The 14,617-nt window shown below is 43.8% G+C and overlaps 1 protein-coding gene across 1 annotated transcript; it reads right to left on the reverse strand.

The window, feature by feature from the left end:
* Nucleotides 1–3,960: 3,960 nt before the first annotated feature.
* On the reverse strand, nucleotides 3,961–6,826 carry LOC122041979 (protein SCARECROW-like). Its single transcript, XM_042601882.1, has 2 exons — nucleotides 5,065–6,826; nucleotides 3,961–4,600 (listed from the first exon to the last, which is right to left on the reverse strand). Exons 1-2 carry the CDS (start codon nucleotides 6,495–6,497, stop codon nucleotides 4,096–4,098), a joined length of 1,938 nt encoding a protein of 645 aa, XP_042457816.1. The 5' UTR covers nucleotides 6,498–6,826; the 3' UTR covers nucleotides 3,961–4,095.
* Between the last annotated feature and the right edge of the window lie 7,791 nt (nucleotides 6,827–14,617).

Below are 14,617 nucleotides of genomic sequence, written 5' to 3' on the forward strand. Positions count from 1 at the left end.
TCTTTTGTCCCTCGGACGCACAAAGCCTGTCGGCTCCCTTCTCGCACCGTCCTTCTCGCTAGCTACGTCTTCTGCTCGACTTCTTGTGCTCCTAAGCTTTTGCACACTTAAACACAGGGATCAAAACTAAACAGTGTTGGTGCGGGAAGTATCCGACGATCGAACCTGAGTTTTGATAATGGCAAAGGATTCAAAGTTAAGGTTATTTGTTATCTAATATGGTTGAATGAGATTGTAGGAGAAGCCCTAAGGTGTCTTAGGTAAAGTCCTAGCTGCGATTAGGCAGGTGAAAACCCTAGGGGTGGTAAACCTAGGTCCTAGGGGTAACCCTAGGCGGAAAGTCTTGGCGGGTCGAAGCTTGGGCAAAAGTCCTAAGGGGCGGTAACCCTAGGTGAAATGTCCTGGTGTCGCGAACCAGGTGAAAGTATGGGCGGGTCATGGAGCGGAAGTCCAGCAGAAAGACCTGAAGACTCGGGCACTGAGCAAAAGTCCAGTCAGTCTAGAGGATCCTAGCAACAGGTATGATCTCCTAAGTGAAGTAGGTGAGGACGTGTTTCCCACTGAGGGAACATGTAGGCGTCGGTTCGACCTAGGGTTTCCGGTCGAAAATATGAAGTCAAAATCGGGCAGTCCGTTGACTGTCACACAGTTATTTGTATGTTATTATTATGTGCTAACTTTATTTTGTAGGATATGTTGTTGTTTTGTGGACTAACATATCTTGCAGAGACAAAGAAACAAGGTTTGCCTCGGATGAACAGTACCCGAGGCACCCTCTATGGAGCTTGGAGGCACCTCGGGTGCAAGGTAGAAGCTGCGCAGGAAGCCAGGTTGGAGGCACCCTCATGGAGGCTTGAGGCGCCTTGGACGACATTGAAGGTGCCCTCCAGGGGATTGGAGGCACTCTCAAGTGGATAGGCGAAGACTACTTCGGAGCTTATCTGCGTTGCGGATCCAGCGGTGATAGAGGCACCCTCAAGGGTCTTGAAGGCGCCCTCAACGGCCTATAAAAGGCAGTCTCGAGCAGCAACATCAATATATCAACTCCCAAGCTATCTTTCAGCTGTGCACTACTCTGAAGACAATCCAGAAAGTCTATAGCAAGAACCTGAGACCCGAAGCTGTAAATTCCATTTTTTTTGTTGTCAGTATAGCTTTCTCAATATTATTTTGTAATAACTTTTTGTAATCTTTTGCACTATTATAGTTGTTGCCCAAAGTAAATGCTCAACGAGCGTGGGCCTTAGAGTCGAAGTCGCTCAAGGCTCTGAACCAAGTAAAAATACTTGGGTCCTTCTATGTTGTTTTAATTTCCGCTGCAATTACTCGTTAAGTTTTCTAAATACGAAAAGTGAAAGACACGAGTGCTATTCACCCCCCCCCCCTCTAGCGCTTTTCGATCCAACAAACAGCACCTAACCTAACTTGGTTGATCACATCAAAACAACCATGGGGTCCAACATATAATACCTATTTAAATTAGGAGTGGATTAAATTTAATTACCCTAAGTTAACGCTAAATAACCTAAGTATAAAAGCAATCCACTGTTCCCCCGATTCTTCCACCTCATTCCACTCCGCGAGTCACTGACTTCACAACCTCACTCATCTCTGCCATTCGCGATGGAGCTCCTTTTCGTGCCCTAAGCTTCGACCAAGCATCACCCCACGCCGACGATCCCGTGGAGGACATTGCGATCAGACGCAGGGACTAGCGACGACCTCACTGTCGAGTGATAACGATGGGCGAGGGCTTCCGGCGGTAGCCGAGGGAGAGAAAGGCAAGAGCATTTTCCTCTACGTTGGTATGAATTGGTGATGTATGGGATAGGTAGTTAGGAGGAGCCAATATGCTTGTTATATTGTCGATTGTTGGATTGAGAGGTGGATCGATCTTTCCTGTGTTGTTCTTGTTCCATCTTGTGAATTGCTATGGATTTCCGCTAGGGATTTGGGTGTTTACGTTTGGATTTAGTTTTGTTCAACTCTTTCTTGACGGATTGAGTTCTGTTCCAAGTTCTTGGTGGTTTCAGCTAGTTTTGATGAAGTTTTTTCTCCTTCCTACAGCTTCTGAAGGTTCGGATTGAATGTTGGTTCTTTAAGCCTTGGTCGAAGATGCTCCTATTTTCCTATTGCTTATGAAATGCGGGAATCCACATTATTTAAGATGAGCCTTTACTTATAACGGAAGAACCCATTTCCTGGGAGGAGGTCCAGCTTTATCCTGATTGCTTTAAAAGCATCACTCGCGTATCAAGCGACCTACCATCCGAAATCAAGTGGGATCTAGTCGAATGTCTGGTGCGCAACAGGGACGTCTTTGCCTGGTCCCCCTAGGAGCTGCCGGGAGTCAAGCCCGAGGTAGTTAAGCACAAGCTTCATCTCCTACCTGATTCTCGACCGATCAAGTAGAAGAAGAGAAACTTCTCGACCGAGCAAAATAAGATAATCCGCATAGACGGCGCCAAATTGATCTTGTTCGGAATCTGAGTCAGACGGAGGCTGGTGGAGATGACGTTGGTGTTGACGGAGAGGTAACTTTGACGTACCCTGTGTATGTGTGTCGGAAAGGTGAACCCACATGTGGAACCCCAAAGTCTGTGGTAGGAGAAATGGTGGTACTTAGACTCTGCACGCACTCAAACAAGCACCCAGAGCGTTAGAGACCAGAAACCATGGAAAAAGGCCTCGATGCAGGCCCTCTGACGCAGTGTACGATGGAAAAAAAAACTGTTGAAGACGAGTGCGGATGTGTGTGTACCTAGCCAAGGAAGAGGACCTCCCTTTTTATATGACTCTACATACCTTTTGAGTCTAACCCCTGTCAGAGAATGTCGGGTGTTAGCGTTTGTTGGGTGAGAGAGGATGTACAGTGACCTCCATTAGTAGAAGGAAGCTAAGGTTCCACTCTTAGGGAGTGGCAGACCATTGGAATATTCTTTGGCATATGACAGTTATTCTCTAACAGGAAGTTATGATTTTATGACGTTGTTGTCGCTTAGTGCTTTTTGTCCTGCCCAGGTTCAGTTACAAACAACTCGGCAATGACTGCTCAGCTGTGCTACTAGGACTGAGCCTTGATGAAGAGGATGAGTTATGGTGAACCGATCGGATTTTATCTGAGACTGTGATGAGAGACTCATCTTTCATGATTTGACCGTTGAAGAGCTGGACGGATTTGTCTTAGCCAAAGTACCAAGACCATCTATAAAGCTCGAGATGGGGAAATCCGAACAATCGGGGTAGATCAGGAACTAGTCCAAGTTTCATCTTATGTCTCAGATCTGGGTATCTGCCCTACCTGTGACCGAACAAGAATTATATGGCTCATGACGCGAGGCGAACTAACTCCCGTCTTTCCTTGACTGTTGACTGTCATGCCCACTTGCCTATTGACTGTCACATCCCATTGACTTTTGATTGTCATGTCCCCTTGACTTTTGACCGTTACATCTCATTGATTTTTGACCTCCTAATCTTATCAAACCCTTCCTTTACGCATCATATCATGTATCATTAGTGAATTTTAACTCAAATTTATTAATAATTGTATAATATCTAAATTTTATTTTTTTTATATGATTAGTTAGAGTTAAGAAAGTCTTAAGAACTATTCATATTATTGTTAAGTAAATATGATAAGTATAAATGTAATCAGAGTTGGTGTCAAAATCACATCCAGCTAAATTTCAGATATTTGATTTGAATATTAATAAAAAACATGCAGATTCGTATTTGACATCCCATCCCACCACTACAGTGTCAAAGAACAAGGACGAGCACGCCCATGAGACCATGACTCATCCGCACCTCACCGTGTCTTCTGGGAATTCGATACCAAACAAAAAAAACACCAGGTCCATCTCGTATAAATTTAACCTGAGATGAGAAGATATATAAGCCACTGTTGATCTCTGCTCTCATCTGCTCCTTCTTCCAATTAAGCACTTGTTTATAGAATTTATGAGGAAAAGGAAAAGAGGGAGAAGTTTTCCTTAATTTTTTTTGTCTCTCAAATCGTTACCAAAAGAAGTAACAGGAATTGTCTTACAGAGTCAAGGATGATCTTATATAGTTGCACATCTTCTTCTCTTCCTAACTACCTACCAGGGTGGGAGTGGTGATGGTGGTAGGGGCAGCCACAGGGTGGTGTTGGTGGAGGTGTCCATACCGGCTCAGCGGCCTCCACGCAGAGGCGGTCAGCAAGCAGAGGTCCTTCCACCCCAGCTTCAGCGTGCCATTCTCCTCCACTAGCGTATAGCCGTCGGAGGGGAACATGCCGAGGAGAAGGTTGGCCTGCGCCGCGGCATTGCCGGCCAGCGACACGCCGCAGAAGCCCGCCTGACTCAGCTTCTCCCGCCAGTTGCTGAACTTGACCTCGCCAGAGCGCGCCGGGCCGCAAACGGCCAGCACGTTGCGGATCTCGCGGGACAGGAGCTGCTGCTCCACGATGTGCCGCTCCTGGCTGTCCTCGCCGTAGCTGGCGCCCAGCGAGTCGAAGAGCGCCGAGTAGTAGTGGATGGCCTCCACGAAGCGGGCCAGGAACGAGCCCCCCTGGCTGAGGTCCTGCTCGACCATCGTCACCACCTTCGGCGCCAAGCTGCAACCAAGTAACTAATTAATCAATCTGCGACATGAAGTGTACTATCAACGCCGAAGAGACGACCATCCCCGCCAATTATTGCGTTAAAAGTAGGAGCAACATGATTGCAGGTTGACCTCGGAGAGACAAGCAAAAAGTAGGTAAAAGTAGAAAAGAAAAATTATCAAATGCTCAAGTTAAAACGTCAAAAAAGTTCTCTAGCGATCTCTCTTTTTAGTGTTTTTTTAACAAATCCAAACGACAAAAGTTAACTGTAATTAATTCAAACGAAAGTCAGGGATCGATAATTGGGAATGCAGGGCTTGAAACTACAACAATGCATGGCAAAGGCTGGAAATTGCACCTATTTCCCTGCTAAGCTTTCCCAATGACCAAAAGAAACAAATGAAAGGTTGGAAGTCTGAAATTGTAATGGTTAACTAACAAGTAAAGGGCGAGAGGTATTGAATCCAGAAACTCACCTCTGGAGGAGCGAAAGGGTGTTATTGTCGGAGCCAGTGACATCGTAGAGCGAGTGGTGGAGCCAGTGCACGGCGACGGCCTCGCTAGGGGAGACGCCGAGGCGCTCGGGGTCGAGGTTACCGATTTTTTCGGCCACGGGTACAAACTCGAAGGTAAGACCGAGTGTGTCGGCGAAATCGGAGAGGCGCTTTCCGGTGGCCTCGAGCGCGTCCATGGAGGAGCCTACTCCCGTGAGGCGCACTCGAGGCGAGCTGCCAGGGCGATAGGCGAGGATGTGGAAGAGGCCCGGCCACTGCAAGCCCTGCATGATGTCGAAGTCGATGATGTGCACATGGTCTTCGTGCTCGAACGCCTCCTGGATGGCCTGGTTGGCCGTGAAGTGAGAGAACTTGACGAAGGGACTGATGCCGTTGAAGACCTGGAAAGCGGAGGCGAGACGGTGACGGAACGGTACCGCCGGGAGCGGCACATAGAGGCCAAGGCATGTGCTCACCAGCCGCGCAGACATGGCCTCGGAGAAGTAGGCCGCCACTCGCTGCGCCGACGTGCCGTAGGGAGTCGACAGCTCGGAGATCTCCAGCAGAAGAACGTTGGCCTCGTCGAGTTTGTCGGCGCCCACCGCTTCCGCGCACTGCAGAAGAAGCGTCAGCAGTTGCAGTCCCTCCGCATCCCGCTTTCTCTGGTGCAGTTCACGATCCCTTTTCTCTTTCACAACCGTTGTGGCCGATGGAGTCGCCTCGTCGGAGGAAGCAGAGGCGGAGTTTTGCTGGACGCGTTGTGGTTGGGACGGATGAGATTGTGATGGTGCAGAAGGAATTAAAGAAACTGTTTCCGGGAGTGCTGGCGTCTTGGTTTCGCCTCCTGTGTGGAGAGAGAACGTAGGAGGAGGAGACAGGTCGGAGGTGAGCGAGCGGAGGCGGAACTCGAGGAGCGCAGCCAAGACAGGGTTGCAAGGTTGCACGATCTCGCGTACGTTGCTCAAAATATGTGGAACGGAGACCTCGCCGCCGGAAGTGAAGCTATTAAGTATATCGTGAATGATACGATCCACCCAATCCGCTTCGGCCGCGGAATCATCGACGCCGAGGAGTTGGACCGAAGCATCGGTGCCGGAAGCAGGTAGAGTAGCTCGGTCGGCCTCTGGAGCGAAGAGAGGCAGACCAGAGAAGCCGCAAAGAGGGAGAGTACCAGACGAAGGCGGAGCTGGCAAAGACGGCAAAGTGATGTGTAGACCTGTGTCGACGGGGGGCGGATTGAGGAGAAGGTTAGGGTCTGGGTTGGGGAGTAAACGGCGAGGGAGGCGAGAGGAGGACTCGGGTTGGAGGTTGAGCTCGGAGGCGAGGCGTTTCCTGACCATCTTTTGGTGGTGCTGGAGAAGGTCCTGCAGTGGGCGAGGGGAGTTGCAAGTATTAATGAAAAAGGTGGAATCCATCAGAAGATACAAGGGGATGTTGCTGATCCCTGGAGCATGCCAGTGAAGGATGCAGATGGAGCCGAGCCGAGCAGAGCAGAGCAGAGCAGAGGGAGGGGCGATGCCGAGGACAGCAGAGATCGGGAGAAGAGCATGCAGCTGCAGCGGCTGCTGCCGCCGGCGCAGTACGGGAAGGAAACAAACAGCAATGCCCGCGTTAACATTACTTACATGGACCAGTAATAATTACACGGAGAAGTGAGAGGAGGTGGGGCGGGAAGAGGAACAGGGAACAGGGAACAGGGAACAGGCTCCTCGCTTGTTCTGGATTGGTGTCCGTTCCTAGGCGAATTGCTCTAGCTACAAGGAGATAACGGCGAGTGGATTTGGATCTTCCCCTCTGGTATTCCGTTGTTCCTTCATCTGGAGATAACGGCGACTGGATTTGAACGCTAGCTTCTCGGATGGCGTGCTCGGGTATCTCCCGTCTCCGCAAGACACCAAAAGGACGCGTTTCCTTGTGGTTGTGATCTCCCGTACCAGGCAAAAAATAAATAAATTCCAATGTCAAGCGGGCATGGATGTTTTTTCGAGGATAATGGTAAACTCCAAGTCAAGCGGGCATGGATGTTTTTTCGAGGATAATGGCAGACTTTCTGCTGAGAACATTTGGTAGCCAACCTGAAAGGTCTTTTGCCTTTGACTTGCTGGGAAAAATAAGCATATGAAAGTAGATAATTCTTTTATAGAAAATTTAAAATGCACCTTTATTATTTTTTATAAAAATAATAAAATTATTTTAGCTCAATCAAAATTAATATATATATATATATATAATATTTTATTAAAATATTTGTTAACTTATTTAAATTTAATAACAAATTATCTTAAATTTTAACCCGAATTAAGTCAAATAGACTTGGATCAAGACAGATCGAGCTCAGATCCATGTAGACTAAGTCCAGATTAGATCAAACAAAGTTTCAACTAAATTCGTTCTAAAAGAAGATCTCAAATCAATTAAGTCCAAGTCACATCTAAATATGATCAGTCCAAATGCAGACTTGACTTGGCGGTTGTTGAAATGTCGATCATCAAGGAATGTGATAGTTAAGTACTGGTCATAAAGAGAGATGTCACTTGGTAATGAAAGAAATAGTTGCACTCTTCGGAAACTAGGGTCACCCTTTCACTTTCTATTTAAAGGTAATTAGTTGCCGCACTAAGTAAGCAATTTAATAACTTTACTATTCTCTTTAGGGTGCGTTTGGTTTGCACCGTTTTCATTTTCATTTTCTGGAAAATACGTGTTTTCTAGAAAACAGAAAATGACTTTTTGTCATTCTCTGTTTTTCTAGAAAACGATAGCCAATTTTTTAGAAAAAGCGCGCGGAAAACGCAAACCAAACACCGTTTTTCAGAAAACGCGCGTTTTCCGGAAAATGAAAATGGAAAACGCGCGTACCAAACGCCTTAGGGTGCGTTTGGTTTGCACCGTTTTCATTTTCATTTTCTGGAAAACGCGCGTTTTCTAGAAAACAGAAAATGACTTTTTGTCATTCTCTGTTTTTCTAGAAAACGATAGCCAATTTTTTAGAAAACGCACGCGGAAAACGTAAACCAAACACCGTTTTTCAGAAAACGCGCGTTTTCTAGAAAATGAAAATGGAAAATGCTCGTACCAAACGCCCCCTTACTTTTCTCTCTTTTCTTCTCTCCATTTTTTCTCCACCTTTTTTCAACTGTCTGACTTGAACGTCAAAGCAGCCAAGCTGAGTTCCAACTCGGATATCCACTTAATGTTTTTCTTGAAGTCTTTTTCAAACCCTTGCTCAAAGGATCTCTTGGTTACTCGGCACCTTGAAGACCAACTTGAAGGCAATCGGTCTATTGAATACCGATATGAGGACAATCGGTCTATTGAAGCTCGATCTGACAAAAGATAGATTTAACGAAGACCAACCTGACTTGTAGCCATCCAGTCAAAATTACACGATCGTGGTTAAATTCGATGAGTCATCCCATCCCTTGATCTCGGACCATATTAAATTGATGTCGTCTGGGGAATTGAGTTGAAACGTTGAGATGGGGGGCACAGAAGAAATCTAGAAGATCATGACTTTGTTAGCAAAATAGGTCGGGTTGAAACTATCACCATGACAAGGAAAACTTTGAATCGACTTGTCACCTCCACTATAGAAGAAATATAGCGACACCATACTTTGCCTACACCAGCCCCTATTGGGGTACAGTCGGCTCCTACCCTAGTACCTCCAACCACTGATAGAGTACAACCAGTTCCTATCAAGATACCTCCAATTTCCAGTGAGATACCAAATGGAATATTTGTACAGTACGAGGATCAATCTTGAGAATCAATGGTATGAGAAACACCTTAAAGGAACTCTAATCAAGCAAAGTTCCCTTATTATATGAAAGAAAAAGTACTTAGGAAAATCTTTTTCCTAAAATATTCTAGCCAAGGAATTGTTAAGACATTTCCAACCTCTACAATTGATGGAATATATCTATTGGGTCCTCGGATCCAATAGATCATTTGTACCGATTCAAGAATGCTTTCTTACTACATCAATATATCAATTGTGTAAAATGTAGAGTTTTCTTAATAACTCTGTCCAAATCGAAGCAAAGGTGGATTAATTGGCTCCTATCTGATTCTATTTACTCATTTGAGGATCTCAGCATTGTTTTCTTGTATTACTTGTCACTAGTAAGAGGTACCATAAGACCTCTCTTAATTTTTTGTAATGAAGCAAAAGAACAAGAACCAAGTCGTCCTAGATGTACCAATTGCCACCTCAAAAGTTCTTACCAATGCCTTCTCCCAAGAATTGTTAGAGAGAGATTTCTTTAAATCTTTCGTGAAAAAACCTCTAGTCAATTATGATAGCCTTTTAGGAAGGGCCGAGAAATACATTCATTTGGCAGAAGCTCAACATGCTTGAAAGCACGACATCATTATAATTAAGTCCCCCCTTCCTTGACAAGAGAGGAAAATTCATCCTTCTCATCGAAACAAGGTACCTCATTCGAGTCAAAATTATGCCCCAAGTAGAATTGAGGAAAAAGTTGTTCGAACATTGGAAATAGTTCCAACATCGTCTGACAACGAAAGGAAGCAACCTATTGATATATCTACTCGTTTTTGTGCTTTTTATCAATTATGTGGTCATTCCACTAATGAATGTCACCATCTTGCTAGAGAAATATGTCATGCAGTACAACATCATCAATAGGGGAATGTTGGATCCCCACCTTCATCACTTCACTGGTTACCAACTAAACGTCCTCGGCCTGATGAGTCTCGAGGTCAACCCAAGAGTTGTCAATCAGCAAAAACATCAGGGCAATCTCAAAAACCAACCAACCAACATTGGAGCACTCAGCGAGAAGCCTCAAAAAATAATACTCCTCACCGAGGTACCATAAACATGATTTCAGAGGGGGTGACTAACGGGGATTCAAACCAAGCAAGAAAAGCTTATGGCTGAAGACTCAAAAGTTATAGAGTCAGCTTCAGAAGGGTCGAAGAGAAGGTCCCTTGATCAATTTTGGACCTAGAGATTTAGTGGGAGTGACCAGCCCTCATGATATTGCATTGGTAGTCAGAGCTACCATAGTCAATTATGATGTGGCCAGATACCTGAAGCTTAGTCAACATCTTGTACAAAGATGCTTTTGATCTGATGAAAATTGAGCTTGCAGAGTTTCGACCCATGACTACTTTCCCTTTCATCAGGCATGAAGTACAATCACTCGGCCAGATCACTCTGTCGTTATCCCTAGGAGCAAAGCCCTTACAACGAACTCAGACTACTATTTTTATAGTGGTTAACACCTCCTCCTCATACAACGTCATATTGGGAAGGTTGGCCATAAGCTTGTTCCAAGATGTGGTCTCTACCTATCACTAGAAAGTAAATTTCCTATAGGCGATCAAATTGGTGAAGTCCAAGATGATCAGACTATTGCGCGAAGGTGCTATGTTGAAATGGTGGGAGACAACTTGATAAACATCTGACGGTCTTAAAGGGCAAAAGTGCAAACCCTTCAAGAATTACCTATGTCTCGACCAATTGACGGGCACAAGGCAATATTGATTGTGTCTGATAAGATAAACAAAACCACTTAGACTGTCGCTGATCTTGCACCTAAATTGAAAAATACTAATCACTTGTCTTTCCTAGAATAAAGATATTTTCACCTATTGAACACAAGAAGTCAATGGCATCTCTTTGACCACCATGGAGCACAGACTTAATATTCTCCTAAAAGCTCGACTAGTCAAGCAGAAGAAGTATCATTTCAGACCTAACAAGGACAAGGTAATTCGATCTAAAATTATCAAATTGTTGGAAGTACTACACATTTGAAAAGTCCAATTCTTGTCATGTCTAGAAAATGTGGTTCTAGTACTCAAGTCAGCTGGCAAATGACGTGTTTGTGTAGATTTTCAAAATCAACAAAGCTTGCCCTAAAGATTGCTATCATGTTTCTCAGATAGACCAATTGGTGGATTCAACTTCGGGTTGTGAATTGATTTATATGTTAGATGCATATCAGGGCTATCATTATATTCCTTTAGCACTAGAACATCAAGGAAAGGTCAGTTTTATCACTTTAGATAAAACTTTTTGCTACACGATTATGCCCTTCTGGCTAAAAACGCAGACACACTTATCATAGGTTGATGGATCAAGTCTTCAAACATCAAATAGGGTGGAATATCAAGATTTATATGGATGATATACTCATTAATTCAACCCTAGCTAACAATATAATTAGTAATATGGAGGAACTTTCAATACACTATGCAGGTATGCATTAAAACTTAATTCGAGCAAATACTTATTTGGCATCAAAAGTGGGTGATTTCTCGATTACATTATGACTGAGCGAGGAATAAAAACTAATCTAGAGACAATACATAGCTTATAGAATATGCTCTCTCCTCAAAACATCAGAGAAGTTCAGAGGTTAGTTGGCTGAATTACTCCTTTGTCCCAATTTATTTCCAGGTCGATTGATCACAGCTTACCCTTCTTTAAAATATTTTAGAAGTCAGCTCAATTCTCATGGGATGAGAAGTGCGAGCAAGCATTTGTCATCTCAATAGGTACTTAATACACTTGGATACTTTCTCAAAGTCTGTCACAAGAGAAAGACTATGAGTATATCTAGTAGCAGCCGAGGGGCAGTTAGATCAGTTCTTCTTCGTAAAGAGGACAACATCCAATACCCTATCTACTTTTCTAGTCACTCTAAAGACGTTGAAGGTACTCTATAAAAATTATCTCTAGGGCTCCTCCTAGCTACTCGACAACAACGCCCATACTTCCTTTCTCACCCTATCACCGTGTTGATGAACAACACTTAGGGGTGAGTCTTGGCGACCCCAGAAGCTTCGGGAAGACTAATCAAATGGGTGATCGACCTCAGCGAGTACAACATTGACTACCAACCGTACACAACAATCAAGTCTCAAACCTTAGCCGATTTTCTAGTACAAACGCCCAATTGAAAAATAAGAGAAACTTGAAAAAAAAAAATTGTAGATGGCTCAGCAACAAAATAAGGAATTGGGGTCGAAGTGTTAATGATCTCACCCCAAGGGGACTCAATCCAAATAGCCGTGCAACTCAACTTTTGTGTCTCCAATAATGAAACTAAGTACGAGGCATTACTGGCTAGACTTCAGGCCATGAAGCAAGTATGCACTGCACGAGTCATCAACCATTCAAATTCCCAATTAGCTGTCCAACAAATACAAGGAGCCTTTGAGATAAAAAAAATGACTGACTTCGTCGTTACACCGAACTGTATGAACAAATGAAAATTGAGTTCCAGGAAGTCATCCTTAAGAAATTCCCTCAGGTGAAAAATCAAAAGGCTGATGAACTAGCCCGAATAACTAGCGCACTTTCTAGTTAAAAGTTTGACTTGACTTAAGTAGGAAGAAGGACAATGTCACATATTGTGAGGAGTCACAATTAGTAGTCACAAGGTGATGTCGGATCTCGACATTCTTGTAACTTGGGTAGTAATGATGTGTTGCTAGATACCGCTCATTACTTATGCTCCTAAATGGGTTTAGGGGCATTGCCAACGTTACAAGAACCTATAGGGTCACACACTAAGGGCAAATAGATGGAGACTAGGTTCATTTGATGAACCTAAATGATTATGTTCATATGATGAACCAAATTGGATTAAGAGTAATCCAAAGTAGGATAATTGAGTTGGCCTCAAGTTGGTTCATGTGTTAAGTGAGTCTAATTTGGACTTAGACTCATTTAATTAATTTAATTCAATGAATAGAGATTCATTAAATTAAAATTGGCTTGAACCAATGGTTAGATTAGATCAACCAAGGGATAGAAGTGGTCAAGTTTGACTTGACTTAAGTAGGAAGATGAAGAGTCATGTTTTTGACTTGACTTTGACTTGACCAATGCCACATCATCAAGGCCTCTTCATTTGGTCAAGTTTGACTTGACCAAATGCCACCTCATGGGAGTTACCAAGAGTTGTGACTCTTGATATTCCATGGGGGTTACAAGGTTTAATGTGGCCGGCCACTTTGAGTGTAAAAATGAATGTTTTATTTTTCATTCAAGGCTAATTGATTTCATCTTCTTCCTCTTGCTCACAATACTTCTCTCCCTCTTCTCCTTCTTGCCGAGACCTTGCTTGAGTGCTAGCACACTCTAAGGTTTCTTCTTCATCTCTTGCTTGTGTGGATACAAATAGAGAAGTGTCTACTTTGACACTTTTGAGATCCGACGAACCAAGGACAAGCGGGATTGCGAAGGGCTTCGCTACAAAGGTATAAATGGTTTATCCTTATGTAGATCTACTGTAGATTAAAGTTTTCAAACTCGTACTCGTATTTTCGTTCGGTTTTACCTTGCACGAGATCCGTGGCTTGGGCGATTCGGGGTTTCCGCGACGCGAAAAGCGGTTTTCGCGGTCCGAAAAACCCAACAGTGGTATCAGAGCACAATTAGGAAGAAGGAAGGACAATTGTTGGGTTTTTCGGGCCGCGAAAACCGCTTTTCGCGTCGCGGAAACCCCGAATCGCCCAAGCCACGGATCTCGTGCAAGGTAAAACCGAACGAAAATATGAGTACGAGTTTGAAAACTTTAATCTACAGTAGATCTACATAAGGATAAACCATTTATACCTTTGTAGCGAAGCCCTTCGCAATCCCGCTTGTCCTTGGTTCGCCGGATCTCAAAAGTGTCAAAGTAGACACTTCTCTATTTGTATCCACACAAGCAAGAGATGGAGAAGAAACCTTAGAGTGTGCTAGCACTCAAGCAAGGTCTAGGCAAGAAGGAGAAGAGGGAGAAAAGAATTGTGAGCAAGAGGAAGAAGATGAAATCAATTAGCCTTGAATGAAAAATAAAACATTCATTTTTACACTCAAAGTGGCCGGCCACATTAAACCTTGTAACCCCCATGGAATATCAAGAGTCACAACTCTTGGTAACTCCCATGAGGTGACATTTGGTCAAGTCAAACTTGACCAAATGAAGAGGCCTTGATGATGTGGCATTGGTCAAGTCAAAGTCAAGTCAAAAACATGACTCTTCATCTTCCTACTTAAGTCAAGTCAAACTTGACCACTTCTATCCCTTGGTTGATCTAATCTAACCATTGGTTCAAGCCAATTTTAATTTAATGAATCTCTATTCATTGAATTAAATTAATTAAATGAGTCTAAGTCTAAATTAGACTCACCTAACATGAACCAACTTGAGTCCAACTCAATTATCCTACTGATTACTCTTAATCCAATTTGTTCATCATATGAACAATCATTTAGGTTCATCAAATGAACCTAGTCTCCATCTATTTGCCCAGTGTGTGACCTATAGGTTCTTGTAACGTTGCCAATTAGGAGCATAAGTAATGAGCGTATCTAGCAACACATCATTACTACCTGAGTTAGTCGAGATCCGACATCACCTTGTGACTACTAATTGTGACTCTCACAATATGTGACATTGTCCTTCTATCTAGACATCTAGATTGATAAATGTGAGGCATAGACCGTGTCATCCTCCAATCAATCTAAATCTTGAACTCCAAGTAGACTCACTCGATCAAATGAGCT

Source organism: Zingiber officinale, chromosome 2A (genome assembly GCF_018446385.1).
Source record: "Zingiber officinale cultivar Zhangliang chromosome 2A, Zo_v1.1, whole genome shotgun sequence".
Taxonomy (NCBI): Eukaryota; Viridiplantae; Streptophyta; class Magnoliopsida; order Zingiberales; family Zingiberaceae; genus Zingiber; species Zingiber officinale.

Excerpts from the sequence above, each read along its gene's own strand:
- LOC122041979 (XM_042601882.1), bottom strand. The coding sequence starts at position 6,497 with ATGGATTCCACCTTTTTCATTAATACTTGCAACTCCCCTCGCCCACTG. Across the intron at positions 4,601-5,064 it reads ACCCTTTCGCTCCTCCAGAG|CTTGGCGCCGAAGGTGGTGA; the intron begins GTGAGTTTCTGG and ends ACTTGGTTGCAG.